This window comes from Caretta caretta, chromosome 14 (genome assembly GCF_965140235.1).
Source record: "Caretta caretta isolate rCarCar2 chromosome 14, rCarCar1.hap1, whole genome shotgun sequence".
NCBI classification, from domain to species: Eukaryota; Metazoa; Chordata; order Testudines; family Cheloniidae; genus Caretta; species Caretta caretta.
In genome coordinates, this window is record NC_134219.1 from 27,404,282 (window position 1) to 27,431,550 (window position 27,269).

Consider the following 27,269-nt stretch of genomic DNA (forward strand, 5'->3'; position numbering starts at 1 on the left):
GGATCTTTGTAAGATAAGGCTGTTTATTTAGTACAAGTATGGTGCGCATTATAAATCCAGATTTCCAAGTTACTACATGTACTGCCCCTGTAGTCCCAAAGAGAGAGAGAAACAGAAAAAAGACAACAGAAGAGTCAGATCACTCCAGACATATAAACATCAAACCCTCAGCAACTAGCAGCCATAAATCTGGGGATCCCAGTTCTGCTGTGCACTGGGCTTGACATCTTAAATTGTAAACAACAGGGATCAGCAGAGGCGCCCCTCTGTTAAGACAGAACAAAGCCTAGGAGATGGGAAACAGAGACATTCTGGAGGGAGTGATCCCTGTAGACTGCAGAGGCGAGAGAGCTTTTGTATCTTGTGCTGTGAGTGGCTGAAAGGACAAGCTGATTGGAATCAATTTAATGAGCTTTGGTCAGAGGATCTGTATGGGGGCTGGGAGGGAGGTTTGAGACTCATTTGTGAGAGCAAGAGGCTGGAGCCAAGTTTCCACAAATCTGTTGAACTTGAAGCAGGGGTATTCTTTTGATCACCTGGAGGGGAAGCAAATTGTCTGAGTTTGGAGGAGCCCCCACCTGTCAAGGGAACTCTGTTTTCGTAACGAACCTTTTGAAAACAAATTTGAGTCTTCACCTAAGTTTCCCCCAGCTTCATCTCTGGCCCCTGATTCAAATGGGGAGGGATTCTCTCACCCACCTCCTAACAGTGAGGCCACCCTCCCTTTATCCTTTTCCATGGCATGCCCTTGGGGCCCAACTCCTCTGTCACTGCATGGCCCCAGCACCCAACTCCTCTGCTGCTGCTGTTGCTTTACCCAGGCTGGAATGACTGCCATGTTAGCCCAAGCAAATGCTTCAACACACAGCTAGGCGGCACTACAGAGCAAATCTATTCCCTGAATTCACCACTGGGGGAGAGCTCTGCTCCACTCTAGGCCCAGCCCCAGTCCTCCCTGTTCTGCTTAGGGTGACGAGATGTCCCGATTTTATTTGGACCATTCTGGTTATTAGGGGCTTTGTGTTCTATCAGATCCTATTACCCCCCCATGACCTCCCATCCCGATTTTTCAAACTTGCTATCTGGTCACCTTAGTTCTGCTCCGCAATCCCCTGTGCATTCTTTTCTTCCTTGTTAGAGGATTGGCCCTTTTCCATAGAGTACCCTGGGGGTGGTGATTGCCCTACCAGCCCAATCATGCACCCACACCATTCAGCCAGGGAGGGGCTCTAGAGGAGCAGAAGGTGGGTGTGAGTGTGTGGTGTCAGAGGGGAAAGGTGCTGTATGAAGACATCTGGATTTCCTAGTTTTTGTTGGAGTTGCTGCTTGGGGGGCCAAGGCAGAAGGCCGGGCCAAGACACCCTGGGCCACAGGAACTGTCCTTTCACGAATTCTTTCTGTGCACTAACATGACAGTGCCAGCCCATTCCTCAAACTCTGTGCCTCGCTTGTCACCGTTAGCTGCATCCACTGTCTACTCTCAACTCCTCTCTATTGCAAAAAGGTGTGCACACATGTTATATGATCATACACATTTCCTTTTTTTTTTTTTTTTGTTAAAAATACTATTCATTTTTTGGACAAAAACTTTTTGGTTCAGGGTTTTTCAGTTTTCCAGTCAAAATCAAACATTTTCAGGGAAAACAGGCATATTTCATGAAAAATTTCATTTAGTTTAAAACCCAATTCTGAGTCAAAAACAAGTTAACACAAAATTTTCAAGTAGCCCTAGTGAAGACATACCTAGGTTTAGGGTTAGGCTGGTGAACCACAGTCAGGAAGGGAAGGGAAGCTGGGGAAGAGGGGTCCCTTTTTTTCTCCACACCTGGGACATCACAAACTACATCACAAGAGACGGGGTCCTGGCTTCTGCCATGCCCTCTACAGTGGTTTCTTATAGATAAATACTTAAAGGATAAATAAAGAATTAAAGGAGGGCAATAACATTAATGCTAATCAGCATACCAATCTATTTTATGGAAGGTAGATCTTGTCAAAATAACTTGATATCTTTTTTTTTTTTAATGAGGTTACAAGTTTGGTTGACAAAGTTAATTGTGTTGATGTAATATACTTACACTGCTGTAAGGCTTTTGGCTTGGTACTGCATGAGATCTTGATTAAGAAACTAGAAAACTAAACAATTAACATGGCACACATTAAATGGATTAAAAACTTGCTAACCGACAGGTCTCAAAATATAATTGTAAAGGAGGAATCAACATCAAACTGGTGTGTTTCTGGTGGGGTCCCAAAGGGACTGGTTCTTAGCCCTGTGCAATTTAATATTTTTATCAGTGACTTGGAAGAAAACAAAATCATCACTGATAAAGTTTGCAGATGACAAAAAGATTGGGGTAGGGTAAATAATGAAGAAGACAGGTCAGTGATAGAAAGTGATCAGGATCACTTGGCAAAGTGGTTACAAGCAAACAATATGAGTTTTAAGATGACCAACTGCAAATGTTTATGCAAGAAGTACTAAAGAATGTAGGCCATACTTACAGAATGGGGGACTTTATCCTAGGGAACAGTGACTCTGAAAAAGACTTGGGGATCATGCTGGATAGTCCGCTGAATTTGAACTCCCAGTGTGATGCAGTGGCCAAAAGGGTTAATGCATGAACAGAGGAATCTTGAGTAGAAGTAGAGAGATTATTTTATCTCTGTATCTGATGGTGTGACCACTTCTGGAATACTGTGTCCAGCTCCGATGCCCATCATTCAAGAAGGATGTTGATGACTTGAGACGGTTCAGAGAAGAGCCACAAGAATTATTACAGGATTAGAAAACCTGCCTTATGGTGATAGACTCAAGGAGCTCGATTTATTTAGTTTAACAAAGAGAAGGCTGAGCGGTGACTTGATTAGTCTATACGTATTTCATGGGGAGTAAATATTTGATAGTGGGCTCTTCAATCTAACAGACAAAGATATAACACAATCCAATGGCTGACATTTGAGGACTGACAAACTCAGACTGAAAATAAGACATAACATTTTATCAGTGACGGTAATTAATCATTGGAACATGATGAATTTTTCATCACTGGCAATTTTTAAATCAAGATTGCATGTTTTCTAAAAGATCTGCTCTAGTTCAAAGAGGAATTAATTCAGCGACGTTCTCTGGCCTGAGCTATGCAGGAGGTCAGACTAGAAGATCACAGTGACCCCTTCTGGCCATAGAATCTCTGACCCTCCCCCAGTCCCCTTTCTCTACCTCCACATTGTACTATGTTCTGAAGTGCAGGGATGTTTGAGAGTGGTTCTGCTTCGTATTCATTTGTGGTGTGGTTGTACTAACCTGCTTGCAGCTGCTGAACCACTGAACAGCTTTGATAAAACAGATAAAGGAGCTAGTGAACAGGAGTAGCAAACAGGGGAGTTTTGCGAGGGAGTTCTCCAGGTAAAGGAGGAGCAACTATGTGACGCTTGGAGTGAGTTTGTTGTCTGTTTGTTGTTGTTTGTTTGCTGCTTGCCATGCGCTGCTTGATGGAAGTTTATTGTGTGGTCTGTCTGAGGAGCCGTTTGCTGAGCCTAGCACCCTACTAGGCAAGGCTGAGAGCTTCCTAACAAGGCTTTAGCCTGCCACCCTTTGATCCCTAATTCCTGTAGGATCCCTTGATAAGGGGGCATGGCTACTGAGGAACAGGGGTTTAAAAAGTCAGCTCCTGAGTGACCAGAGGAGCTAGTGAACAAGGGAGTGTTGCGAGGGCATTGAGCAAGGAAGCGTGAGAGCCAGACACACCCAGCAGTCTCTAAATTTAGGCAATAGTGTCCCCATGACTGTAAGAGGGCTCTAACCTTCTGCTTCTGGCTAAGCCAGTGGTTAGCCCTCCTGCAGCTCTGCAAGAGAGTGTGACCAAAAGCACTCCTGTACTCACACCCTACACATCACTACAACAAGCTTTGTGCAAAATATGCCTTGTTCGATATCACTGGAAAACTAATAACTCGCTGGTCAATATATGGTGAACTGTGTGTAGCAAAGTTATATGTCAAGTTATGAATCCCCTGTATGATGTTGTTATCACATGTTCAAATGCACACAACCCTGCCTAGGCAAAATTTGTTAACAAGGTTTATCCTAAATTTTACCTTAATTTATACATAAGTAATAACCAGGGTCCTCATCACAGAGGGGGAAGAGATGGCAGGAGACAAAGCAATGTTGCATTTCAGCAAACACAGATGAGGAGAAAGAGCATGGAGCCTCCCTCACCTATGTTGCCTTCTTTACTGCTTGAATAAACTTTACATTACAAGGTAAGACTCAGAAGAATCCACTTCAAAGGTTCACTGGACTATAAGAGAGGGGGACAGAGAACACCAAGTTATGTCTCTGCCTTTCACCTAAGAAGACAAAGGCACCAACATCTTTGGGCCATTGGGAGAGATTCTGACAATTTTGCCGGAAGAGTGTGGGCAAAAAAAGCCATCTTAACAAAGCCTGGAACCAAAACTTGGAAAATTAAGTTTCAGACCTTTAAATGCATGTTTTCACTTTTAGTTGCTTGTAAACATTTCACTCTTAGAATCATAGAAACATAGAATTGTGGGATAGGAAGGGACCTCAAGAGGTCATCTAGTCCAGTGCCCTGCACTCATAGCAGGACTAAGTATTTTCTAAACTGATAGGTGATTGTCTAACCTGCTCTTAAAAATCTCCAGTGATGGAGATTCCACAACCTTCCTAGGCAATTTATTCCAGTGCTTGACCACCTTGACAGTTAGGAAGTTATTTCTAATATCCAACCTAAACAGCCATTGCTGCAATTTAAGCGGATTGCTTCTTGCCCTATCCTCAGAGATTAAGGAGAACAATTTTTCTCTCTCTCCTCCCTTTTCTCCCTCTTAAAGCAAGCTTTTATGTGCTTGAAAACTGTTATGATGTCCCCTTTCAGTCTTTTCTTCTCCAGACTAAACAAACCCATTTTTTATGTCTTCCCTCATACATCACGTTTTACAGATCTTCAATAGTTTTTGTTGCTCTCCTCTTGAATTTCTCCAATTTGTCCACATCTTTCCTGAAATGTGGTGCCCAGAACTGGACACAATATTCCAGCTGAGGCCTAACCAGTGTGGAGTAGAGCGTAAGAATTACTTCTCGTGTCTTGCTTACAACACTCCTGCTAATACATCCCAGAATGATTTTTGCTTTTTTTTTTGCAAGTGTTACAGTGTTGATTCACATTTAGCTTGTGGTCGACTATGACCCCCAGATCCCTTTCCGCAGTACTCCTTCCTAGGCAGTCATTTCCCATTTCGTATGTGTGCAACTGATTGTTCCTTCCTAAGTGGAGTACTTTGCATTTTCCCTTATTGAATTTCACCCTATTTACTTCAGACTATTTCTCCGGTTTGTCCAGATCATTTTGAATTATAATTGTGTCATCCAAAGCATTTGAAACCTCTCACAGCTTGGTATCATCCACAAACTTTATAAGTTTGTGTCATTATCTAAATCATTGATGACAATATTGAACTGACCCAGACCCAGAACTGATCCCTGCAGGACCACACTTGTTATGCCCTTCCAGCTGTGAACCACTGATAACTACGCTCTGGGAATGGTTTTCCAACCAGTTACTAACCCACCTTAGAGTAGCTGCACCTAGACTGTACTTTCCTACTTTCCTCCTTACTCCCCCCGCCCCCCCCCCCCCCCCCGAGTGCCTCCTGCCTGCCGCTGGACTGCTGATCAGCAGTGGGTGGGAAGTGCTGGGGGAGAGAGGTGGAGCTGATCGGCAGGGCCCGCCAGTGGGTGAGAGCACCCATTCTTTTTTTCCCTATGGGTGCTTCAGCCCCAGAGCACCCACAGAGTCGATGTCTATGCATATGTTCCTCACAAGAATCAATCGCAGGACATTTCAATCAGCTGTTCAATTTCAGCAGCTGGAATCAGGCTTGCACTGAAAGGGATTTCACACCCAATCATACTTAGTCACTGCCAAGTCAGGGGAAAAGGATGCAAACTGTTCCTTTGAGATGCACCACCATCACCTACGTGGGAGGCTGAATAATTCCATTGTTAGCCAGGAACTTACAAAGCTGCGGGAAGGTTTCATAGTTTGTCTTCAGTAAATCAGTCTTCCAGAAAACAATTTATTTTCTTTATGAATCCTGTGATTCAATCACTCAGCTAAAGGACATGGGTGTTCCTTCCTTGCAGACCTATGTTCAATTTATTCAGTTTCCCAAATATGTCTGTGACACAAGTAAGACGGCAAAATCTCCTTTGGTCACAGAGAAAATCAACAAATTCACTCTTTTGCAGTCCTTTGAATAAGCATGAAGCTTGTCTCTCAGCTCAGAAAATTGTCCCAGTATTTTCCTCTTGAGAGCCAATGAGCTTCAGTGTGGAATAACAATACGTCATGACAACAATAACAATAGGTCAGGCTTGACAAAGCCCTGGCTGGGATGATTTAGTTGGAGATTGGTCCTGCTTTGAGCAGGGGGCTGGACTAGATGCCCTCCTGAGGTCCCTTCCAACCCTGATATTCTATGATTCTATGATTGGACCCCATTTCTTCACACCATTTTGCAAACAGGCATGCACAAAGAAGCTGAGTCTGGAGTCTGGATCATTCACAATAGATGAGACCTGCTGCAAAACATCCTAGCTCTGGACTCAGAAGTATAGGTGCCAGTTGTTATCTGTGAATCATGCAGTTATTTCACACAGCAGATGGATCACTTTCTTTACCAAGGCATGCAGACCTGGTTTGTGGCCTGCCATAGATGGAGCTCTATCTGTACAAAAGCCCACTATGTGATCACATGGTAGATTTTTGTTTTGCATGTAGCCATGTAGCACATTGAACATTCCTTGTCTGGGAAGAGGGACACAGAACACAATGTCTTTGGGAATTGCACCCTTCCTGTGTATTTCACAAAACCCAAGAATTGTGCAACATGACCCTCAGTGCTTGCATCAACTTGAAGAGCAAAAGCATCCATGTTTTTCAGATGCTCCACCAGTGTTTTCCTAAGCTGCTGCTCTCGCTTCAATCCTTTGCTTCACTGTGTTGTTGGAGAGCGGTATGGCTTTGAGCTTGTTTGCCTCAGCTTCCCCACACATTATGTTCACCATATTGATTGCAGCTGGCAAAATCAAAGTCTATCCATTTGTGTGAGGCTTCTGGTGTGTGGAGGGGATTACACAGGGGATGGGGAGGGGGTGTCACGCTGCCTGAATGGGACACAGCTAAGAGCGCCAGTCTCAGGTCAGACTGCCAGAATATAGGGCATATACCACACACTGATGGTGTACTCTATCACAAGACTTCACGAAGCCTTTAACAAATGTGTGCTTCCAAAATAGACACTAAGCTGGGAGGGAGAGGTAGATATGCTGGAGAGTAGGGATAGGATACAGAGTGACCTAGACAAATTGGAGGATTGGGCACAAAAAAAAACTGATGAGGTTCAACAAGGACAAGTGCAGAGTCCTGCACTTTGGACAGAGGAATCCCATACACTGCTACAGGCTGGGGACTGACTGGCTAAGTGGCAGTTCTGCAGAAAAGGGCCTGGGGATTACAGTGGACAAGAAGCTGGATATAAGTCAGCAGCGTGCCCTGGTTGCCAAGAAGGCTAATGGCATATTGGGCTGCATTAGTAGGAGCATTGCCAGCAGATCGAGGGACGTGATTATTCCCCTGTATTTGGCACTGGTGAGGCCACATCTGGAGTATTGCATCCAGTTTTGGGCTCCCCACTACAGAAAGGATGTGGACAAATTGGAGATAGTGCAGCGTGGGGCAACAAAAATGATTAGAGGGCTGGGGCACATGACTTATGAGGGGAGGCTGAGGGAACTGGGCTTATTTAGTCTGCAGAAGAGAAGAGTGAGGGGGGATTTGGTAGCAGCCTTCAACTACCTGAAGGGGGTTCCCAAGAGGATGGAGCTCGGCTCTTCTCAGTGGGGGCAGATGACTGAACAAGGAGCAATGGTCTTAAGTTGCAGTGGGGGAGGTCTAGGTTGGATATTAGGAAAAACTATTTCACTGGGAGGGTGATGAAGCACTGGAATGGGTTACCGGGAAAAGTGGTGGAATCTCCATCCTTAGAGGTTTTTAAGGCCCAGCTTGACAAAGCTCTGGCTGGGAATATTTAGTTGGGGTTGGTCCTGTTTTAAGCAGGGGGTTGGGCTAGATGACCTCCTGAGGTCTCTTCCAGCCCTAATCTTCTATGATTCTATGATTTTAATACTATATTAGGTATTACGAAGCCACAGACAGTCCCCTTCAGGCCCTCTAGCCCCCCTTGAACTACCCGTACAAGCCAGACTTCTCTGATAAATGGTTATTACAACCAGAAATCACATATATTCGGTCCTTCCAGTTCCAAAGAACCAGACATTCACCCAGGTCAATACATACTTCAGGATCTCACCAAATACCACACTGCAGTCAATCTTTAGTAAACTAACTAAAGATTTATTAACAAAAAAAGAAAAGAAGAGAGTTATTAAAAGGTGAAAATGAATCATGTACATTACAGTTGATTTCAGAATCTCTAGGTCAGGACAGTAGCAGTGATGTTAAGTCGGCTAGCTTGCAATACGTCTCTCCGAATCAATTCATCTCATGGGTGTTATCCAGGAACACAACATGTCTGAGATGCCAATACACAGCAAAGATTCACAGCTTCATATGCAATGACAATACAGGCATATAAACAGGATAACAAAAAGAAAAGGAGGACTTGTGGCACCTTAGAGACTAACCAATTTATTTGAGCATAAGCTTTCGTGAGCTACAGCTCACTTCATTGGTTGCATACTGTGGAAAGTACAGAAGACGTTTTTATATACACAAACCATGAAAAAATGGGTGATAATCACTACAAAAGGTTTTCTCTCCCCCCACCCCACTCTCCTGCTGGTAATATCTTATGTAAAGTGATCACTCTCCTTACAATGTGTATGATAATCAAGGTGGGCCATTTCCAGCACAAATCCAGGTTTTCTCCCTACCCCCTCCCAACACACACACAAACCCACTCTCCTGTTGGTAATAGCTTATCTAAAGTGAGGACTCTCCTTACAATGTGTATGATAATCAAGGTGGGCCATTGGGATAACGTTGTTCAACGGATCACAGCTTTTCCATTTTCCAGTGATACCTTACAAGGCACACTTTGTATAAGATTTATCACAATTGTGCAACAGTGTTGATACATCAGTGATCATACCTTAGTGTAAGCATGTGTGGCACTATGTACCTCAAAGCAGCACCCTGGAACCTGCATCTTTCTTTTTCTACAGCATCACAAGGTGCATGGGGGATGGAGTAGTGGGTGCATGGGGGTGCATGAGGGTGAGGATGGGGTACAAAGGGGATTGAGGGATGGGAATGGGGCTGAATTTAGGGTATATGGGGGTGAGGTTGGGAGAGACAGAGTCCAGCACCAGCTTGGCCACCTCTTCCCTCCCTCTCCCACCAGAGACCATAAATCTCCCTGAATTTATTTGAAAATGTTTGTCATTATGCCCTAACCAACAAGATCTGTTATTGCTCACTTTGAATCATAACAATTTCAGTAGCTAGGGTATTTGCAACCTTTCCCTTTCCTGCCAGCCCTAGTCAAATACCCTTTCCCTTAGCCACATGTCAGAGTGGTTACTGGGCTGCACAAGGACTGGTGACTGCAGGGCCTAGCTGCTTAAGTACCTACAATGTTTGCTTCCATTGTATTAATTTAGATGGACTAAATGGGCCCAAAGAGTCAAAGCTGTTAACACAACACTGGCAATGTCCAGCATTAAACCATTTTAAATAAGATTCACAGTTTTGTCTGCAGAGAACTCAGCCTGCTCAGTACCATGGCAAACACACCATTAGCATTCTTTTTGTTAAAGATACAGAAAAAGGAGAAACCGTTAAAGCATTTGAAATGTAAAGGATTAAGTAAGGTTTTCATTTTAACAACAAACTTTATTCCCTTTCCCTTTAGGTAGAAAGAGTCTTTAGAAGAACCTCCTCCCCTTGTCTGACAGTCATTTAGATGATATTAAAAATGGTAATAACTGTTCTTTTGGGGGAAAAGAGAAGTTAGTTGAGGAGCTGTTGTTGCTATGGTTGTTAAAGTCTAATCCCACTTCCTAGAAGACAAAACAAGACAAACACAGGAGTGAAAAAGAAAAGAACAGCAAAGCGAGAAAATGCAGCTTCCACTTCTGGTGTTGACTCTCACTTGTAACCGCACTCATGGAGAAATATAGGCCCAGCAACATAAGCATGGCACATGGTATGATCAGCCACACCGAGACTTGGGAAACTTGTACCAGCATGAGGCTGTTTAGAGAATTGATTTTATTTGCCTTTCTGGTCACAGTGTTGCAAAGCATACAATCCTAGCTAAAGGACACTGTGTGCGTAAGTGGGCATGTGTACGTGACAAAGTCTCACATCCCAGGTAGTGTTCGGGATATAACTGGAGCCAGTGAAGGTGATGATGTCATCTGGGTCCCTCTGTCTGGCCTGGCCTGGCCAGGACATCTCTCAGGATCAGGATCAGGATGACAAAGACATAATGGTGTCATGCTGGATTCTGGGGTCCCAGGGGACAGTGACTATGGCAGCCATGATGGTGAAGATTGCTCCTTCCCCTTTTTTCAGTCGGCAATTGTCCCCAAAATCTTTTTTTGAGGACCCCAGAAGGGAGTGATGGGTGAAATACCCCATCCCTTCATTATTATTTAGTTCACCAATTTGGCCTAAATTCTGACACACCAATTTTGGTTCATTAATTTCCAGTCCCACACTTCTCTTGTTTACCCGACTTGATCATAACACAGTCCTTGAGTTGTATCATTTGGCCTTTTTGTTTGTACTAATTCAGTCTTTGTCTTCCTTTTGCACCTTTTCCCATTAACATTTATTGTTATAAGTTGTTGTGACACATTATAAACTTTCTCATGGTTTTTCCAGTTGAGCTCACAATTCAGAAAAAATTATCGGCCCAATTATTACACCACCTCTGGGTTGTGGTACACCTACCACTCTACAGCACCCTAGGTTTAATGAGCAACCCCAATGATTACAATGGTCTTGCTAGTGCCATATGCAGAAATTGTAACACCTCCCTATTGGTACTCAATATTCCCCTATTTATTCACCCAGGTATTGCATTAGGCATCTTAGCCACAGCCTCACACTGAGAACTCCTCTGTATTTGTTTGCCACTATGCCATCTAAATCCTTTTCTGAGTCATTTCTGTCCTATCTTCTGGTTCATGGGTGTATGACCTTGCAGTAGGCTATATCCTATGCAGTCTGAACTGCTCTTTATAACTGATCTGTCCTTATTATCATGTTCCACTCCACCATTTTTGAGTCACCTACAAACTTTTTCAGAAGTGGTCTTATATTTTCTCCTAGATTATTGATTAGATCCCAGGAGGACCCCACTAGAAACACCCTTCATGGATGACAGTTGCCCATCTACAATTACTTTTTGAGATCTATTGGTTAGCATCACAGTTATGTAGCTAATCTGCATGGTGGTTCCCTTTTTGATCTCTCTGAGTGCACCCTCGAAGGTGTTCGACATCTTGCCTTTACCTATATTGGGATGGAATCTCACAATTTTTCCACTTTTAGACCAGGTCCTGAATGCACTACCCCATGTACCACTGCTTTTCACCCTGGAGATCTGGCTGGGGTCAGGCACCCACATTTCCTACCTTCAGGAACCTGTGACAAGTGAGAGTGACTATTTTATTTAGTAGTTGGAACAAAGCATTAGAGAAAGGGGATTTGAAAACAACAAAAAGCCCACACGTATACTTAGTTTTATCTAACCTTATGCTTCCCTACAAGCTAAATTAGAAAGACTTTCCTCTTCAGTTACAGGAACAGAAGAGAAGCAATTCACATTCCCCTGGACAGCCCAGATCCTCCTGTGTGTCTTACTATCAATCTGGTTCTCTTAATCTCACCCACCCTGTTCAGACTGGTAGCAACGCTCCCCCAGGAGTGTGGGTTAAAGCAGTTAAGGCTACTCCCTCTGGGATTATCACTTAGAGACTCTTAAGTGTAAGATGTTAGGTGACTATTAGGGTCTGTCTTCATTGCAGATCCAACTCAGACTCCTCCTTGGGTGATGCTGCTAACCCCCCTCCCCTCCATATGCAACCCTCTCCCCTGAGTTTGATGGTACTTGACACCCAGGCTAGCTGGTCCAGAGGGGGACTATAGGCCAGAGCCTGGGTACTGCTTTCACTTTTCAGTGTGGATACAGGCTAAACAACCCTATGATACCTTCCTACAATTCACCGCATGTGTCCAGAAGGACAGACAAGTTCTCTGACAATTCACTGAGAATGAATCCTAGAGTGGCTCAGCTTAGTGCCACACAAAGAACAACAGGATCTGCCCCAGAAGTCTAAGAGACACATACATGGGGGCGGGGTGGGGGTAGCGCAGCGCCAGTGAGGACACAGTAATTGAGGTAGGCAGACCCTTAGACCACCAGACAGGGCCTCCTCTATCTTTCTCTAGATTGAAAGGCTCTGCTACCCAGTCAGCCCCTTAGGGTGAAATACGCATTCCCATGTATGGTATGGACACATCACACTAGTGGCAGATCCAGATTCAGTATTAATAATTATTAAAAAGCACCTCCACATTTGACACAGTCAGCCAGTTTTTAATTAATTTATTAGATACTGCATTGATTTTGTATAGAGCTCAGTTTCTAATCAGAATGTCATACAGTTCTAAGTCAAATGCCTTACAAAGTCTAAGTGTATTATGTCAACACATTTATGTTGGCCAACCAAATTTATAATCTCGTTTAAAAAAAATCAAGCTCTCCAAAACAGAACAAATAAACTAGGCATTCCTCCCCACTCTTTACTTCCCTGTTCACATCACTCTATCCTGAAAACCAAGCACGTCAGTTACAGCTGCATCCCACATCAGCTTTTCCAGTATTTTCCTGGGGTCCATGTCAGGCTAATTGGCTGCTAATAACCAGGGTCAACCTTTTTGATCCTGTTTGAATATTAGCACAACAGTAACTTTTCCCCAACCCTTTGGGACTTAACTAGCATTCAAAAATTAGTTAAAAATCAACATCGGTGTCTCAGAGGGCTCCTTATGTGGGGCCTTATGTGATCATGCATGGAAGACCATACTGTAAAGAAGGCAAGATTTATAATGGTTTGGGAACCTGGATTCTGAATGTCCTGAGTTTTATGCAGTTATTATCATAACTGTAGTGCTTCGTTCACTTAGTTTGGGCTGGAAAATATAGTGCATGGTATACTAAAACAAGTGCTCCCCTTAGGGGCAGTTCTAAACTAAAACCAGCACGTATGTTTATACATGCATTCATGCTAATTTGAATACAGGAGGACATTTTGCCTTTCTTTGCATTTTATTCATCTAGTTCTGCATTTTATTTTTAAACTTTAAATTTGTATATGTCTTTTAGGTGAGCAATGTAGAAGTTTTATCAGTCTGACTCCACCTGCAGATCGAGGTAAATATATATTTCCAGTACTTCAGGGCTCTGTAACCTTCCTGCTTTATGTTTAGCATTCTAAACATTTTCCCCTTTGTGCCTTTGGAAATCTCCCCTTTACTCTCTTAGGAAGGCTTTGGGGGCTTTATTTGGGTTTTCCAAACTCCACGATGAAGCCCAAATCTGATAAAATTTCAGGGTGGGAGTTTCCCAAGTATTGGGCCTGATTTGAAAGGCATTTAGACGTCCAGTGGGGTGAAAAAGGCTGTTTCATTCAACTCCTGCTTAGTCTAAAAGTTTAGGATTTAGACTGGGTGTTTGCTTCTCATTTTCGTAAGGAACTATCTCTGCTCTTCAGGCCTACCACAATGCTTAAAATCTATATTTCTGTGGTTCATAAACTTTTAAAAATGTTTTATCCTTACCCCTGAATTTGTCTACTAACACGTCTACTCCCTTCTCACCTCAGTGGTAGAAGGGAGTGCATTAGCTGAGCAGGATGAACAGGGTGCTCTGAACTCTGCTTCGTGAGGCTCATAGGCGGCTCTCTGCTAACTTATCGCCTCCCCGCCCTGGGGTAACCTCAGGGGTGCTCTAATTTACTCTGGCTGGACCAACTCCCAAAGGGCTCTTCTATCTGCTCAAGCTCCCCACAGTGTAGTGAGCTCTGGCCATGCCTACTGAGTCCTGGAGGAGAGAAGTGGGTAGTGTATACCTAGCTATGCCAACCTCCCTCTACACAAGGGGAATCCCAGCTATCCTGTTAGAGCAGGAGTCCTTCCCTTTTGAGCCATGGGACACAGTGGCAGAGTTCAGGTTATTTTCTAACAAGCAATGGGTTATCTTACACTTGTCCATGTATGTCGCACTTGTAAGAAATGAGACTATACAAATATCTCTTCACCTTCCATTAACTGTGGATTTCTGCATTCTGGTGTCTAACTGCCACTTTAGGCAGCAAAATTCCAGGATCAGGCCCCACTGGGATTCACAAAACCCCCACTCAGCTGCTCCCGAATGTTGTAGGTGCCTAAACTCACTCCGTGCCTCCATTCTTGCAGTAAAAGCTACCTAGGTTTCTGTTCCTAGGTTCTGCACAGCACAGTCCCATGCCAGGCGTCCACACATCTAAGTTCCAGAGCAATTCACAAACTGGGGGAAAAGAGGTGTTCCTTCACCTACCTTGCCTGTGGAGCCCTGTCCAGTAAGTGCTTAGAGCTTTGCCTATCGAATCAGGCCCCTACAGATGAGCTTACATGGAAGAGCTGGGGGTGGGGGAGGAGGAGGAATTCCCTCATAACTTTTAGCCCAGGGGTTAGAGCACTCACCTGGGATGGGTAGACCCCCCACTTCAAGTCTCCTGTCACCTGAAAGGAGAGAAGGGATTTGAAAAGTGATCTATCATCTGTCTGGCAAGCATCCTAGCCACAGGGCCATGGACTACTTTGCTATGGCGGCTTCCCCATCTCTCCTGTTGCATTGTGGATAATAACTTTTAAAAAAGGCCTGGGAGTAGGGGGATTGGATCCTGAGTTACACCTCAAAAGGGAGCACTCGAACCAGCAAGCTACAGAGTCATTCTTGCTCTCTGTCACTGGCAACAGCTTCACAGGAGAGACTGAGGGAGCCCCTACATCAGAATATCCCTCAGACCAGGGATTAGGGCAAGCATCCGATAGATGGCAGATCCCTGTTCAAATTCCTTCTCCCCCACAGTTGGGTCTCCCACATCCCAGATGAGTACCCTAACACTGGGCTAAACGTTAGCAGGGATGTCTTTCTTGCTAAGATGGCGTAGGCACCTACTGACAAGAAAGGGTTTGTAGCTGAAAATCCCAAGCAGAGCTAGGCACCTCCCTGAAGCCCAGATTTAGGCACCTATCTCTGCCGCACCCCTTGCTTTGGCATCTCCCATTGGCTAGCTCACATAAGGAGCTCCCTCGCGTGCTGGTTTTTGTAAATTGCAGTCTAAAGCGCCTCTCACCCCATTCACTCTATGGGAAGCCTAGGTTCCTAACTCAGGCTTTGTGAATCGCAGGGATTTTTTAGGGACCTAAAAGTTAGGTGTGGTGATGCACAGTATCACTGTGTCTAAGTTCCTAGGTCAATCTAGCCCCAGTTGTCTGAAGTTGGGCACCAAAATTAGTGAACACTTGCCACTTTTGACCTTAATCTTCTTGTGCCTCAGTTCCACATAGATAAAATGGGAGTATGTATGGGGATCTACAAACCCCATATTGAGCCTAAACAGAGGGAGAGGAGAACCTCTCCTGTTTACAAGCAAGCAGCTTGATCACACCACCATACAGCTGCCAGAGCTGCCAGTCATGGAGACAGGCACCCACAGCTGCAACCAATAGAGGACACAAGACCTGATATCAGGGAGAGAGTTCAGAGATGGAAGGGAAGGTAGAAAGCCCTGGGACAGTAAAGGGGAGACAGCCCTGCACCAGGCTGTCTCCAAGAAAGAACCAAGAGACTGAAGCAGGCTGCAAGCCCTATAATTGAAGGCCTGCTAGCCTTAATTAGAGGTGAAAGTCCAAGTATTGACCTGATTGAAGAGATACTCAGGGTGGTCAGCCAGGAGAAGCTGGTTCCCCTTGAAAGACCACACCAAGAGACCCCCACAGGGTAATATCATCCCCTCTCTCATGGGTGTTGTGAAAATACATTCATTAATGTTTGTAAAACGAGACCCTATGGGGATGACTACCATAGAATGCCCATGAAGAAATTACCAATTATGCATTCAGTGCAGGGCTTGAATGATGTGCAGTAAATAAGGCCTGAGGCAATAGACTAAATGAGGAGGACAAAAAGAAATATTCAGTCATTGAGTATCATCTCTGCCATGCATTGAAGGAGATAAATTGAGTGGATAAATTAATATGATTTTTAATGTAATACTAGTTAATGCTTAAAAAACTCTAGAAGAAAATACAGCCTACTGCTTCAGGGCTTAAGCCTATCTTTAACTATTAGGGATCAGGATGAAATCTTCCTAGGGAGGCAGATTATCCTACACCTGCCCATTGCAAGATTTCTTGCACCTTCCTTTTCAGCAGCTGTACTAGCCACTGTCCAAGACAGAAGACTAGGCTAGAGGAGTCTAGGGTCTGATCCAGTCTGGCAGTTCCTGGGTTGGAGAATGAACTAAAGCTGGTGGGATGTGGAAAGAAAAATGCATAATAATAATAATAAAAAGGATTTCTTCTTCCCTCACCTATGCTTTGAGGCAAACCCACAGCCAGACCAGGGCTGCTCACTCACCTGACATGGCTCCCTACTCCAACAGAGCCTGCAGTGACTCAACTCTCAGGCATACTGCAGCATCCTATCCCTGAGTAGGCCCTGGGCCAGATGACCCCAGGCACAGGTATTTCACTCACCCCACCAGAGCTGCAAGTTAGTCTGTGCAACAGCACTACCTGGCCAGAAACCCTCCTGCTGCCTTACAGTGTCACAGACTCCCAAGGCTTCCAGCCTGTTCTTGAACCAGTTCCTGTTCCATCCTGCCCCTAGCCTCATCTGACTCTTGTTCCCGCCTGCTTCAGCCCTGTCTATGGCCTGCCCTGACCCACTCCTGACCCCGCCATCCCTACACCTGCCTCCTGACCCCCAGACCATTGCACTGATTCCAACCCAGCTTTGACTTTTGGCCTGCATCAAGTTCTGACTATGATGTTGATTTGGCTTGTCTATGGATGCTGACCACAGTCTGTCCCTGGGCCCCAGTTTCAGAGCTGCCCTCAGCCTGGTCCCAACCCTTCGTTCAGCTTCAACCCTTGGTATCAGTTCTTGCTCACTGATCCAACCACCAGATCTGACTGCCTACAAACCAGAGCCTGACAGTTTGCACAGACTCCACTGTACTGGATCCCAGGCCTAGATGGAGCACCTGGATGCTGCAGCCCCAGAGATGTCATCGCTACTCCAGAACCTCTAGAGCCAACTGCCCAGCTAAAGTTAGAGAACGCTTCCCTCCAAGTGCTGGTTCAGACCCCTCTAGGATCTTTTGGCCCACCCATGGTAGACGCCCTGGAGCGTAGTTCAAAAATTCCCTTGCCGGAGTGGTTTGGCGGTGACTGCCACATGTTTTGAGGGTTTATTTACCAGTGCCACCCACACAATCAGATGAAGGTGGGACTTGTTATCAATGTACTGTCTAGAGAAGCCCTAGAGTGGGCCTCACCAAGCCTGGAACAGGTCAACGTGATGCTTGATTTTGAGTACTTCATCCACTCCTTCTTGTTAATATTCCAGGCCCCAACCACGTCTGCAACATCAAAGCAGCCCTATAGTTCCTCGCCAGTATTAGTGACCTATCTCCACCTACACAGTCCACTTCCGGAGTCTGAATGCCGATAACGCTTGGAATGAAGCAGCCCAAATCTATAATTTTCACTGGGGATTGAATGATGTTGTAAAGGAGGATCTGGCTCTGGTCAACCCTACCCACCCCCACCCCTGCACTGAGTTGGTACCCTACATCAAGCTTTGCATAAGAATCAGCTGCTTGAGAATTGCCTGGAAAAGAAACAGGATGTTGACCATTCCGAGCCTAGGGTCAAAGGTCCCCATGCATGTCCTTTACCCAGTTCTGGATCTGATCACATGCAAACAAACAGCACCAGGGGGTTCATCACAGACCAGCAGAAGGATTACTGGTGCCAAAATGGCCTTGCCTGTGCTGCAGAGAAAGTGGTCACTTCAGCACAAGGTGCTCCTGCAATCCCAGACCCGCTACAGTGCCAGAAAACCACTCGATCCAGCCCCAGTAGAGGAGTCATGGCTGGACCTAATGCAGAGAGCAAATTCCCCAACTGGATCCACTCTGCTGCCTACATTTTCCCATGCACCTTAGGAGCACCACCAACCACACCAGCAGATCCCCCTCCAGCTCTGGGTCCCAGTCACACTTGAAGTAAGCTGTACCTGCTTGCATTGATCAACTCTGGGTTGTCCAGAAACTTTATGGACTTCACCTTTGCTGGAGCCAACCATTTGCCCAGGCAGAGGAAGCGTGTCCCAGAGCAGGTGGAGACTATTGATGGTAGTATGCTGACTTCTGGCCAGTTTCCTAAAACACAGCACCTCTCCAGGTCAAGATAGGAGACCACTGGGAAATTATGCAGTTTGACCTTCTCCTGCTGATCAATGAGCTCCTAGAATGGGTCAGTACAGCAAAGATCTTCATCAAGCTTGACCTGCATGGTGTATACAACTTGGTCTGCATCCGGGAGGGTGACGAGTGGAAGACAGCTTTCTGCCTCAGGTATGGCCACTATGAGAACCTGGCTATGCCCTCTGGCCTCTCCAAAACCATGGCCACATTCCAGTATTTCACGAATAATACCCTCAAAGATATATTATACCAGTTCATTCTGATCTCTACTTAGATGACATCCTATTCTTCTTAGAAAACTAGACTCTGCACGACCAGCATGTCCAACAAGTGCTGGAATGCCTCAGGAAAAATAGCTTATATGCCAAATCAGAAAAATGTGAGTTTGACTGCACCACCATTGATTTCCTGGATTATGTTATCTTGCCTAATGAGATCACTATGTATCCACACCACCATTGTGGACTGGGCCCTGCCAAAGAGCACCTGTGACATCCAGTGCTTCCTGAGATTCACAAACTTCTATTGGAGGTTCATCTCCCAAGTAGTGTCCCCCATTACGTAACTTCCATAAGAATTCCACATTCATCTGGCTCTCAGAGGCCCAATGGGCTCTTGAGCAACTAAGGAAGGCCTTCATCTCTGCACCTATATTGAAACACCTGAACCATCCCAGCCTTTTGTTGTCAAGACAGACACTTCCAATTATTCCATGGGGGCAGCCCTGTCGCAACTTCAGAGTGTCACCAAGCATTCTCCATCCATGAACATTCTACTCCAGAAAGCTAAGTCCCACCGAACAGCACTACAAAATCTATGACAAGAGCTGCTAGTTATCAGGACCACCTTGAAGAGTGGCATCACCTCTCGGAGGGTGCACATTTCCCCATCCAAGTATTCACCAATCTTAAAAACCCAGAACACTTGTGATCCGCGAAGGCCAGATCCAATGGTCCCTGTCTGTTTGTTTTTTCTTGTCTGGAGTTTATGCTGCATTATTGGTCTGGAGGCCAATGGCAAACCTGATGCATTCTCCCACAAGGGGGGGTACCTTGATGGCAATGAAGGACCATCTGAACCCTCCACCATCCTAAAGCCCCACCATTTCACCAATGTATTAGTGAACATGGACTTCTTATCCCTTGTAAAATCCTCTCTACAGAGCTACCATTTTGCACAATGGATGTTGCACAATGCCAAGTCCGTCCCAGGCTTCTCTGTTAGAAATGGTCTACTTCTGTTCAAATACTGTGTTTATGCCCCCAGAGGCCCGTCCCATCTTCCAACTCTCTGACTATGCCACAACTCCCCTCTGGACAGCCATTTTGTACATGGAAGACCACAAAACTGATTGTGTGACCTTTTTGGTAGTCTAGACTGTACACCTCTGTGAGATCATACATTGACTTATGCAAAGTTTCCCATGCTGTATTAAGGTCCCCCATACTGAGCTGCTGGGATACTTGATCTCCCTACCTATTTCTTCCCAACCCTGGGAATCAATAGCAATGGATTTTCTTTTGGAGCTCCCTAACTCCAGAACCGTAGTCATAGCTGTAGACCTCTTATCCAAGATGTCTCACTTCGTGCTCTCCTGTAAGATTCCCACTGCAGAAATGACAGCCCATGTTGTCTTTGACCATGTTTGCAAGTTGAATGTGTTATCTTCCAAAATCACATCAGACCACAGACCAGAGTTTGTCACCCACCTTTGGCAAGAGCTCTTCCGCCTCTTAGATGTTGACCTACATCTCTCTACTACTTGTGATGCCCAAATGGATGGGCAATCAGAACAGATAAATGATATTTTAGAACAAGGCATTGGGGATTTCCACCTGGACAACTGGGTACAACTCCTACCCTTTGCAGAGTTTGTCTATAACAATTCTGAACATAAGTCTACCCAGCAAAGGCCCTTTTTCTCCAGCTACAGTTTCCATCCCTGGTTCTACCCATCATGAACCTCAACTTCCCATATCCCTGCAGCCTCTGATCTGGTCAAATGCCTTCTTTGTATCCAGGAGGAAGTAAGCTTGACACTACCAAGGCAGACTGTAAGTGGTTTGCTGACCACCACTAATAGACAAAACCTCCCATCACTGTTGGCTTTACACAAAACACTTGGACACCTCATGTCCTTCACACAAACTTGACTACTGGTACCTTGGTCCCTTCCTTGTCATTTAGCAAATTAAGTTAGTCACTTTCTGCCTCCAGTTGCCCCCCACCATGAGATTACATCCCATGTTCCATGTCTCCCTACTGAAATAGCACACCCACAACTCCCTGTCAGGATGAATGAAAGCTCTTTCTCCTCCAGTCGTGGTGCAAGGTCAGGAATAATAACTGGTGAATCAGGTCCTCAGAGAAGCTCCTATACCTAATAGATTGGGAAGGTTATGGCCCAGAGGAGCACTCACGGGAGCCAGTGAGAAACATCCATGGCCCCAACCTGATCTGTGACTTCCATCAGTCCCATCCCAACAAACCAGTCCTAGGAATGCCTGGGAGGCACCTTCAGAGGAGGGTAAGGTGAGGCAACCCCACAACCAGACCAATGCAACTCACTCAGGTGTTATAACTCACCCCTCCAAGAGAGCCTGCAGTAACTCATCCATGCTGCAGCCCTGAACAGGGGCTGGGTCAGATGACCCCCAGGAACAGGTGTTTCCCTGACCCCACCAGAGCTGCAAGTTAGTCTGTGCAACAGCACTACTCAGCCAGGAACCCTCCTGATGCTTCACGTGTGACAGACTCCCTCAGCTTCCAGCCTGCCCTCAATTCTGTTCCTGCCCCCAACCTTGCCTGAAGCTTCCTTCAGCCTTGTCTGTGCCCTACCCTGACCCTGCTTCAGCCCTGTTCCTGACCCTGCTTCAGCTGTGCACCCACCTCCTGACCCCAAAACTACTACACGTACTCCAACCCAGCTTTGACACTTGGCCTGCATCCAGACTCTGACTACAAACTTGAATTAGCTTGTCTACAGACATTGATCACAGTTCTGACCCACAGCCTCCCCTGGTTTCCATGCTGCCCTCAGCCCAGTCCTGACCCTATGTCTGGCTTGGATCTCCACACCAATCACCAGACCTGACTGCCTAGAACCCAGAGCCTGACACATGCTCCCTCTTCCAGAATGCCAACTGGGACCCCCCCACAGTGAATGGTAGTGTCCGCTCCAAGTTTCCACCCATAAATCCCAATGCTGTCCCTTGTGCTCTCACAACTTACACCTAATGATGCCAGTGGCAACTGAAAGAATCCAGCATCTCTGAAGATGCATACTTCCCCTGCCCCAATGCTGTTTCAGTTTTCTTGTCCCACAGAGAGTGCTCTCAGGAAGGCAAAGGGATTAATTTCATCAGGTAACCCCTAGATCTTGTATTTATGTGAAGGGGTAAATAACACTTCCTTATTCACTTTCTCCACACCATTCATGATTTTATAGTCCTCTATCATGTCTGCCCTTAGTCACCTCTTTTCTAAGCTGAATGGACACAGTCTCTTTAATCTCTCCTCGTATGGAAGCTGTTCCATACCCGTAGTCATTTTTGTTGCCATTCTCTGCACCTTTTCCTGTTCTGATATATCTTGTAGTTTATACTAGTTGCAGTTAGACAGCTTTTAATCCATTTAATGCATGTTATGTTTACGTTATATCTTTTGAAGTTTTTAATCAGAATGTCATGTAGTAACAATTCAAATGCCTTTCAGAAGTCTATGCATATCTCATCAACACTATTACCTTTATCAGCCAAACTTGTAAACTCAACAAAAAAGGATTATCAAGTTAATTTGACAGGATCGATTTCCATAAACCCATGTTGATTGGCAATAATTATATTACCCTTCTTTAATTCTTTATTCATCAAATTCTGTATCAGCTGCACCATTATCTTGCCTGGGATAGTTGTGAAACTGACAGGATAATTACCTGGATCTTTCCTTATTAAATACCAGCACCATATCAGCTTTCTTCCAGTCTTCTGGAACTTCCCCAGTACTCCAAGACTTATCGAAAGTCAATATTAATGGTCCAGTGAGCTACTCAGCCAGCTTTTTAAAAAATTCTTAGCTGCAAGTTATCTGGACCTGTCCAACTTTAGTAGCTGCTGTTTAACATCCTCTTGAGACATTAGTGGACTGGAAATAGTGTTATCATATGATATGACTACATCATCTGTTTTTTTTCTCAAATACAGAACAGGAATATTTATTTAACACATCTGTGTTTTATGCTGTATTATTAATAATTCTACATTTTACATCTATTAACCGACCAATACCATTGTTAGGATTCTTTTCGTTCCTACTATGTTGTAAAAATTCCTTCTTAACTTTGCTGGCCATAGATTTCAACTTGTCGCCTTTTGCTGCCATTATCAATTTTCTACAATTCTTAGCTTCTGATTTGTTTTTATTACTATCAACTTCTCCTTTCTTCCATTTGTTATATATTATTTTTAACTTTATGATAGCTGCCTTCACTTCCCCTCCAAACCAGATCAGTTATTTTTAACAATACTATCTTCTTGCTCCATCGTAGGATTACTGCTTTCTGGGGATCTAGTAAAGCGGTCTTAAGCAATTTCCAATTATCATTCACATTTTTCTGATTAAATTCCTCCTCCCAGCTGATTTGGTTCTAAATGTATTTTTGCTTTGTGAAATTGGCCCCTTTAAAGCACCAAGTATATGTATCACTGGTCTGGCCTCTATTCTGCTTGCATGTTATAAATGTGATCACTGGTATCTTACTTACCATTAATTTTTAGTTCTGCGATCAGTTCTTCTTTATTTGTTAAGATGAAGCCTAATATAGAATGTCTCTTTGGTATCTAAGTACCTTTAAAGTCAGAAGTTGCATGGGCACCCTCACAGATTTTGACCCTTGATTTAAAGCTTTATAAACAATACAAATGAAGAAAGAAATGTACTAAATGTCTGTAATGGCTGCTTATAATATCGATGCTATTGATTTGTCTTTCCAGGTGTATTGTGGCTGTCTATTGTAGCGGAGCTACTCTATATCATTTTGCTTCTAACTGGAGCCACTTTGATGTCCATAGAAGTGTGCTACTACACTACAGTCATTGATGGGTTAAAGCTCAACGCCTTTGCTGCAATATTCACTGTACTAGCAGGTACAGTTTAGGATTTATATATTGTAACTTTGTAACTTTGAGTTGCAATGCTAAATGCTTTTGCAGTAAAATTCTTTAATTTATGGACCAGATCTTTAAATCAAAGAGTTTTGCCTGAGTGAGGACGGCAGGACGGGGTCCTCTATTTTCTAATACTATTGTAAATGGCATAATTCATTAATCTAGAAAATGCAACATAGAGAGAGAAATTAGACTTGATTTCAATAAATATGCCCTTCCATACTGAGATCCAGACAGCAGAGCCGGGCTCAGCATGGCTTTGTGGAAAATAGGTCTTGTCAAACAATATTGATATAATTTTTCAAAGAGATTACAAGTTGGGTTGACAAAGATGTTGACATAATAGATTTCTGTAAGACATTTGACTTAGTGCTGCACAACACTGATTACAAATTCAGCCCTCTTCAAAATTAATGTAACACTTGTTACATGGATTAAAAACTAGGTAACTGATATATCTCCAAAGTAAATGTAAATGGGGAATCATCCTCCTAAAGGAATGTTTCTAGGGTTTTCCCAGGGATCAGTTCTTGGCCCAATACGATCCAATCTCTTTATCAATGATTTAGAAGAAACCATAAACGCATTCCTGGTAAAGTTTGCAAATGAAACCGTAGCTGGAGGACTGGTACATAATGATTCATAAATTTAAAAACCACAAATGACCATTCGATCGTCTAGTCTGACCCCGTGCATAACACAGGGCACAGGATTTAATCCAGTTACTCCTGTACTGAGCCTATTAATTTGTATTTGACTAAAGTATGTTTTCCAAAAAAGCATCCAGCTATGAGTTGAAGACATCAAGAGCTGGAGAACCCACCACTTCCCTTGGTATTTTGTTCCAGTGGTTAATCACTCTCATTATTAAAGATTTGTGCTTTATTTCTAATTTGAATTTGCCTGCATTGGTTCTTGTTATGCCTTTCACTGCTGAATTAAAGAGCCCTTTAGTATCTGTTATTTTCTTCTCTTGAACATACATATACATCCTAATCAAATCACCTTTCGTTCTTCTTTTTGATAAGCTAAACAGATTGAGTGCTATCACTGGAAGGCATTTTTCCCAGTCCTTAAATTATTTTTGTGGCTCTTTTCTGCATCCTCTCCAAATTTCCAACATTCTTTTAAAAATGTGGACACTTGAACTGGACACAGTTTTCTAGTATCTGCCCCCCAATGCATATACAGAGGTAAAATCACCTCTCTACTTCTTCTCACTACTACCCTGTACATACATCCAAGGATCAGATTAGTCCTTTTTGCCACAGCATCCCACTGTGTGCTTATGTTGAGTTGTTTGTCCACAATAATCTTTTCAGTCACTGCTTTCCAGGATACAATCCCCATTCTGTAGGTTTGGCCTGCATTCTTTACTCTTAGAAGAATGACCTCACATTTAGCTGTATTAAAACACATTTTGTTTGATTGGACCCAGTTTACTAATGAGGCCAGATTGCTCCTCATGACTGCCCTGTTATCATCATCATTTACCACTTCGCTAATCTTTGTGCCAGCGATATTTTATCAGCTTTGATTTTTAAATTGATCATTGATACAAATATTGAATAGCATTGGGTCTCAAACTGATCCCTGTGGAACCTGCTAGAAACACCGCCATTCAGTGATGATTCCATATTGACGACTGCTTTTTGAGATCGGTCAGTTAGCCAGTTCTTAATCCATATAATGCATGCTTTATTATGATTGTATAATGCTAACTGTTTAACCAGAATGTTGCACAGTACTAAGTCTTATACTTAGATTTTTGTAAGGTGCTTAACATCTACACAATTACCTTTATCAACCAAATTTGCAGTCTCACCAAACAATGAAATCAGGTGGCATCAATTATATCTTGTCCTTTACTTTCAGCTTTCCCATGATTTTGCTGAGGATTGAGGTCAGGGTAACTGGCTTAGACTTACGCAGGACATTACGCTTTTCCTTTTTGAATACAGGCACAACATTAGTACTCTTCTAGTCTTCTAGAATTTCCTCATATTCAAAGATAGATTAAAAACTAACATCAGAGGGCCAGACATCTCAGCCAACTCTGTTAGGACTTATGGGTGCAAGTTATCTGGGCTTGCTGATTTAAAAATATTCATCCCTAGTTGTTGATGATCAACATCCTCCTTGGTTAAACTGGAAAATATTTCATCACTTCACATGATATCAGGACACTGTCCTGCTTCTTTCTAAATACAGAACAGAAATATTTACTGAACACATCTGACTTTTTCCTGCTTCATTGTTAACAATTTTACAGTCTTGATCTAGTAGTGGACTTTGTTTAGTACCTGTTAGTAAATAATAATACCTTTAGTTCTTTCTTTCTGTATATATTGATTAATTTACATATTAACTATTCTTTAGAATCTTTATCTTAAACAAAGAGTATGTCTGAATTCTAAGGCCTAGAACACTGGTCGTGACCAATAAGTAACACTATTTAGGAATTTATTTATGATGCTGTATTTAAGAACTCTAGGGTACCTTCTTGTCTATAAAACACCAGATATTCTTGGAAACCATCTCCTTAACATATATATAAAATGCTTACATAAGCATATATAGATTAGGGAAATTAATAAGAGATTATTGTTATAGCAGATGTTTTCTATTGGGGAAATCAACATGGAAGAATGATTGTGGGGTAAGAAAGACTCACAGAGATATTAAATTGAAGAATTGTTAGTGCTCTCAGCTGTGAATAATCATGCCTTCACACATGAATCAGGTAAACTGAGACTGTATAGAAATGACATCACAACATATGTTTCTAGGAGAATATTCTTGGCAACTAGGTTTCCTTTGTCCGAAACCCTATACAGTAACAGCTGTTTTATCAGGCACTTTACCAACCAGAAAGCTCTATAAACCGGCATTTGACAAAAAAACTTCAAAAACAGACTCCAACGAGAAACTGCAGAACTGGAATTAATTTCAAACTGGACACCATCAAATTAGGCCTGAATAAAGACTGGGAATGGATGGGTCATTACAAAAACTAATTTCCCCATACTAATTTTTCCCTACTGTTACTCACACCTTCTTGTCAACTTTGAAATGGGCCACCCTCATTACCACTACAAAAGTGATTTTTCTGCTGTTAATTGAATTGTCTTGTTAGCACTGACCCTCCACTTGGTAAGGAAACTCCCATCTTTTCATGTACTATGTATATATATCTGCTTCTGTATTTTCCACTCCATGCATCTGATGAAGTGGGTTTTATCCCATGAAAGCTTATGCCCAAATAAATTTTAGTCTCTAAGGTGCCACTAGGACTCCTTGTTGTTTTTGTTTCAACAGGGTTTGTAGTTCACTGACAGGTCCCTGTGTACTCTGCAGAACAATGTCACCAAATTCTGTGGTGGTAACCCCCAAATTCCACAATTTTGCTAATTTATTCTATCACGATGAAATACTCTTTGTTGCTATCACTATCCCCACCCGCATCCCCCATAGCAACAGCTCTGAAAAGGCTCATT

At 43.6% G+C, this 27,269-nt stretch overlaps 1 protein-coding gene across 1 annotated transcript in view; it reads left to right on the forward strand.

The window, feature by feature from the left end:
• GSG1L2 (GSG1 like 2) overlaps positions 1-27,269 on the forward strand; it is a 66,288-nt gene that overhangs the window by 1,220 nt on the left and 37,799 nt on the right. Inside the window, exons 2-3 of the mRNA XM_048818035.1 lie at positions 13,453-13,500; positions 23,599-23,751. Of these exons, the coding sequence (XP_048673992.1) occupies positions 13,453-13,500; positions 23,599-23,751 (201 nt within the window). The remainder of the gene's footprint in view (positions 1-13,452; positions 13,501-23,598; positions 23,752-27,269) is intronic.